General features: G+C 33.3%; 1 protein-coding gene across 2 annotated transcripts; it reads right to left on the bottom strand.

The window, feature by feature from the left end:
- Nucleotides 1–2318: 2318 nt before the first annotated feature.
- Nucleotides 2319–5966, bottom strand: LOC147521743 (WPP domain-interacting tail-anchored protein 1-like). Of its 2 annotated transcripts, XM_086585232.1 has the most exons (5): nucleotides 5830–5966; nucleotides 4990–5520; nucleotides 3593–4765; nucleotides 3219–3362; nucleotides 2319–2675 (listed from the first exon to the last, which is right to left on the bottom strand). In XM_086585232.1, exons 3-5 carry the CDS (start codon nucleotides 4298–4300, stop codon nucleotides 2457–2459), a joined length of 1071 nt encoding a protein of 356 aa, XP_086441358.1. In that variant the 5' UTR covers nucleotides 4301–4765; nucleotides 4990–5520; nucleotides 5830–5966; the 3' UTR covers nucleotides 2319–2456. The 2 variants fall into 2 exon arrangements, with proteins under 2 accessions (XP_086441358.1, XP_086441396.1); XM_086585270.1 differs by having other exon boundaries at nucleotides 3593–5520.
- Nucleotides 5967–6226: the final 260 nt, after the last annotated feature.

Consider the following 6226-nt stretch of genomic DNA (forward strand, 5'->3'; position numbering starts at 1 on the left):
CTCCCACTCATTACAAAAAAAAAAAAAAAAAAAAAAAAAAAAAAAAAAAAAAAAAAAAAAAAAAAAAAAAAAAACAACAACTCACAATTAAAAAATCCCAACTTTTTTCTATATCTAAAAAACAAATAAAACTCATCTGCCAAATAACAAAATCACTCACAATTCCTGAAAACCCAACTCCTTATTAAACTCTTTGGCAATACTTACCCCACTCGTTACAAAAAACAAAAAAAAAAACACTAAATCAACTCATAATTAAAAACCCAAACTTTTATCTATATCTTAAAAACAAATAAAACTCTTTCGTCACAAATAACAAAATCACTCACAATTCCCGAGAACCCAACTCCTTATTAAACTCTTTTACAATACTTACCCCACTCGTTACAAACAATAAAAAAAAAACACTAAACCAACTCACAATTAAAAAACCCAAACTTTTATATATATCTAAAAAAACAAATAAAACTCATCTACCAAATAACAAAATCACTCACAATCTCTGAGAACCCGACTCCTTATTAAACTCTTTGGCAATACTTATCCTACTCCCACTCGTTACAAATAATAAAAAAAAAACAAAAAACACTAAACCAACTCATAATTAAAATATCCAAAATTTTATTTATATTTAAAAAAACAAATAAAACTCTTCTGCCAAATAACAAAATCATTCACAATCCCCGAGAACCTAACTCCTTATTAAACTCTTTGGCAATACTTACCCCCACTCATTACAAACAATTAAAAAAAACAAAAAACATTAAACCAACTCACAATTAAAAAACCCAAACTTTTATCTATATCTAAAAAAACAAATAAAACTCTTTTGTCAAATAACAAAATCACTTCACTCACTCTCTCTTGGATTATATTGAATAACACAAATTAAAAAAAAAAAAAAAAAAAAAAAAAATCGATAACATTAACGCATATAGGGCCACATTCTATTGCCTTGCTTTAGGCCACCAAAATGTTAGGACCAACACTGGAAATAGTTGTTTTGAATTTTCGTTTGCTATTGTTCATAAACTTGGTTTGGAAAGGTTACTCATTTGAGAGTTTTTTGAGTAGAGAAGAAAAAGACCATGAGGTATCATAATTAGAAATACGAAATTAGATTTTGCCCAAAATAATGCGAAATAGTTTGAAATTTTGCGTTTTTATCATAATTAGATTTTATCAATACGCGCAAATTAAGTTGAGATCTGATGGACCACGAGAGGTGTAATATAAGAGTGTCACTACGCGCAAATTAAGTTGAGAGTTCAATGCAACGTATTAGAGCTTCCACCTAAGAGGCTAAGACAAAATGCAACTTGACTAAAGCTACTAAACCCAAACCAAGTACAATGTTGGGCTTAGTGTACTTGAAGTCTTAAACTTTGCACTGCAGGTTGGGCTCGTGTTAGATCATTTTGTTGAGATCAGGCAACTACTAATTTTAGGAAAAAATTAGAAAATGAATAAAACTCAAATTTGCAGCCAATTTTCATTATCATTTTTTCATTCAACAAAGAACAAATAGATTATATTGGCATATAAGAGCCTAAATTTATTTTAAAACATCTGGACTTGTTCCTCTTCAACCACAAACACAAAGGTTGTTTGTGCATCTGACATAGCTAATATCACGACCTTGGCAAAACGGGTAGCAATCCCTGATATCACTACAAGCTGCTTCATTTGGTGCATACACCTCGACTTGAGCTGGTACAGCCATTATACTCGCACTCATGCACACAAGAAGCAAAAGAACGACTACCAAACTCAACTTTAATGAAGCCTTCTCCATTTCTTTTCTTAACAACTTGAAATTTCTGAATGTTGTATTTTTATCTATGCATGTATTAAGTTTATGTAGAGCTCTATTTATAGAGCAAAACCAATGTTATGTACATTTCGTAATAAATTTTGTAGATCTTAGTATCAGATTTGTTGATTTAGGATAGTAAGAAAATCACGTGTTAATTGGAGGAAAAATATTTCATTTTGGCTTATGTAAAGGTTTGTTGATTGATGATCTTGTTATTCTTCACATTAATTTGTATAGATAAAGCTTTTAAATAATGTACTAATATTTGGTGAAATTCTATTTAAAATATTTCCAGTTTCAGTTTACATAAAATCATTTGACTGAGTAATATACTAATATATATAGTTAGAAACTTAGAACTTAGAAATGGATATTGTGAACAATTTGCAAATGAAGGAGTAAGAGTGACCTCAAACTTACAAAATAGTTCAAAAGTCTACTCATTTTTTTTTTTTTTTTTTTTTTTTTTTTGGTGGGATAAACTGCTCATAGATATCATAGATTATCAACAAACATGAAAACTTTCATAACCAACAGTACTGCAACCAAAAGTGATAATATACAAAAATTACATCGAAGCTGATGTTGTCTGAAACCCATAAGTTACTGATCCGCTGATGAGGCAAACTATCCTAAACCTCTAAAATGGACACTTTTCTAGTTGAAAAAGATATACAACTAACATTGAAACCGATAAGATGAGAACTGGTATGAGATAATTTGTTGTGTTCAGCTTCCATACGTCTATTGACCTTACAGTCTCACCACCAGACACTGCAGCAACAGCGTCCTCTGTAGACATGATGACAGCCTCCATTTCATTCTGAAAGACACGTGCACCTTCACATACCTTGTCCACCTGAAAATCACAAATAGAGATTCTATGTCAACACAAGATGAGCAATTTTTTTTCTTTTATTCATAGTGCTTTCTGCATTATGAGCTTTTTTCTGTCAATAGAAGATACTTTAACAATTGTCACAGACTGCATTACTGAAAATGGATATTTACCATTACTCTCTTTCATTTTACAACTTGTAATTTCAAAATTCACCTTTTCTTTTTCATTTGAAAATAATACATGTAATGCAACATAAGTTCACTGACAACCTAGAACTGGAAGGTCACTTTCCATAACAAAGGGCACATAAACAAAAGAAGAGAAGGAACACCAAACATAACATCCTCCTAACTGAAGACGAAAAATTTACGGGCGTATTCCTCAATTGTTCAAATTTGACACCGCTCCTCAATGATGTCAGTGCTAATTTACGTGCAACTTCACTTTTAGATGCCATTAAAAAGATGGATACATGTAACAAACCATCAGTCTATTTTCATTAGCACCGGCTTAATTAACTTTTATCATCATAGGGACATGAGTATTAGTAATAATATATACCTGACAAACAGAAACCGAGGACTCTGCCACTGCTTCCTCAGAGGCTTTTGTACTTGGATCATTTTCTGAATTGTGAATCATAGTTGCAATGGGTTGATCTGGTTTCATGGACAAGGTCTTGTTTTCTTCTATTAATGAAGATATCTGCATGAAAAGTTCCATTTCAAACAGAAAAACAGTATGAGAATTGCAAATCCTAGATGTTCACCAAACACATATCATTGAGACTCTTCCATAGTATATCACAAACTGCTTACTTCAGAAATTATATTCTAAATGTACAGTATTATGAAAATGTGACTTGAAAAAGGAATACACGGTCTAAAGACACATGACAGAGAAAGTACAAAAAGAAGATGCAAACAATAACATGCCTGCTTATGGAGTCGTTCTCTCTCTGTTGCTAGTTGCATCACCAGATCTGAAATTGCTGTAGCCGTGATGCTGATCTCCTTTGCAGTTGCTATTTTGTCATCATCAGCTTGATTCAAAGATATCTCCAAGCATTTCATCCTGGTTCTTAGAAATTTCAGCTCGTCATTAAGTTCCAAATTAGCTTCTGACAACAAAACACACTTTGCTTCAGCATTCTCAGCCCTACTTTCAGCTTTTGAAACTCTGGATTTTAAATCCTTAATCAAATTTCCCATATCATCAATTGCTGAATACAGCAGACTTTGCTGCTCTTCACTCGCATCTGCAGATGCTTTTGCATGTTGCAACCCAATGTCGGTTTCCCTCAGCTTTTTCTCAAGCAAACTGACTTTCTCCAAGGTGTTACCATGAATCCTTAGTGACTGAAGCTCCTCATTGAGCTCCACATTAGTCTCTGTCAACACCGCACACTTGGCTGCTAAACTCTCTGCTTTAGCTATATTTCGTTTCAGAATGTCAGTTACTTTTTTCAGTTCACTATGTTCAGAAGCTAAAATGTTCCGTTGCTCCTGACTTTCTTCCATAGAGGCTTCTGTGTTTTGTAGCATAGTTTCCGAATCTTTCAGTTTCTCCTCAAGTGAGTGCATCTTTTCTCTCAAACTAGATGCCTCAGAATCAGCGGTGGCTTTTAAAGTGTTATTCTGCATAATGAAGGAATTCTCATGTTCTGAACTGCTGGTTTCCACATTTGATAACGAAATTTCTTTTCGTTCCAATCTGTTCCATGTTATTTTGAAGCTTTCTTAAATCTCCTTCGCTGAAGTGAACCATTCAAATTAAACTTAAGAATTTGGTGGTGCTGCATTATTTCCTTTGAAATTCCCATAAGTAACTTCGGCAGCAATTTCTGCTTCAAATAACCTTCCCAAAACTCCCTCTGCTTCTTCTTCCATCTGAGATAGTTCATGTTCTGCAAAGCATAACTTTTTCTTGAGCTCTTCTTCAATGTTCCTTGATTCTGAGAGTTTCTTTTCCATATCTAGCTCTCTAGCCAACGATTTCTCAAGCATCTTAAGAATATGTCTTTGTTGTTCAACAGTCTGCATCTTTAACCCGAATCCATATATGATAGTTGGCCTTTTTTTCTGAAGACTCCACATCGTTGCTGTTACCTGGTAACATGAGCGCCCGTATCAAAGAAACAATATGAACAGTAAAACACTAATCATGGAGAAGTGCCAGAAAATACACTTCGTTTAAAATGATAGCAAAGAGGAAAAAAACTATATATAACCCACCATGGATTCAATTATACCTTATTAGGAAAACTGCAACATATAATTCAAGTAAATTCATCCTTCAAATTAGAGCATGTTAGCTCTAACTAAATACTTACGATTTTCCTGCCCATTGAAAGCCGATAAGGTCCTCTGAAACCTTGCACATTGCATCTTCATCTCCTTAAGCTGGGTTTGTAACTGCTTCAAAGTTTCTTCAGAATCCCGCAATTTTTCTTCAATCTCATTAAAAGCTTCTTTATAGTTTCCACAAAAGAATTCTTCTGACGGGCATCCGCAATCTCTGTTTGCATAGAACCCATGAAATTATCCAGCTCCCTCAGTTCCGAATCCAAAATTCCATATAAGAAGTCAAACTCCAAGCCCTTATCAACAGATTCCTCTAAGATGACATTGTTCTCAGTGGCCAATAATGATTCATACTCATTTTCTCTAGAAAACACTTGCAACAAAAGATTCTCAAAGTTCAACAACTTCTCTGAGCAGTACGCTACATCAAGCTCTACATGAGTCAAGAGTTCATTTAAGCATATATTATCTGGCAAAGCATCTGGTTCACCAATTTTAATATCATCATTTGCAGCTGACAGCATTACCATAGCCATGATCCACTTGCCTTGTATGTAAAACTACAGTAAAGAAATCAGTTATAACATGATTTGGCAAAAAAATTCACAAGACCTGAGTTGAAATTTGGCAGTAAAGTCTCTTAAACAAGTTCAAAATCATCTAAAACTCAAAAATTATGATTACCCATTTCATATAAAAGATTAAAAACGCAAGAACTTAACTTGTACTAGTGCAATTATTACATAAAGTAAATTTTACTGTTTTTCTCAGTAGTTGGTAAAGTAAATGTAAGAGTAAGAAGCGAACAAGTTTAGATTTACAGGTATTGATAAGTGGTAAAGGAAAAGAAAATTTGGAAGTGTGTTTACCTTTTGAAAGGAAAATAGTTTTCTCTTCACCGTTTAGAAACCGCCACTGAAGAAATAAATATGAGCGCACTTCCCTATTCTGGGCTTGGGCTTATGTTTAGAATATTATTGTTCAGGGAAATGGGCTCGGGCTCATGTTTCGTTAACCGACGGTAGACTAGTAGGTGAAAAATAACGAATATATTTCCAGTTTGAGAAGATCCACTGGCTACTCCATTATATAATCAGTTACTAGTATCCTAAAATTTCCAGTTGCAATCCCTTAGTTAATGATAATGTCTTTTCCCAATTTGAAAAAATTTCTGAAATTCCACAAAAATAAAGAAGGTAATAAAACACAAATTTGAAAAAAAAAATACCATTCATATATAAGCAATTTCGGATGCGTTTTCAAAGA

This window comes from Coptis chinensis, chromosome 1, assembly GCF_015680905.1.
Source record: "Coptis chinensis isolate HL-2020 chromosome 1, ASM1568090v1, whole genome shotgun sequence".
In the NCBI taxonomy this organism is placed as follows: domain Eukaryota; kingdom Viridiplantae; phylum Streptophyta; class Magnoliopsida; order Ranunculales; family Ranunculaceae; genus Coptis; species Coptis chinensis.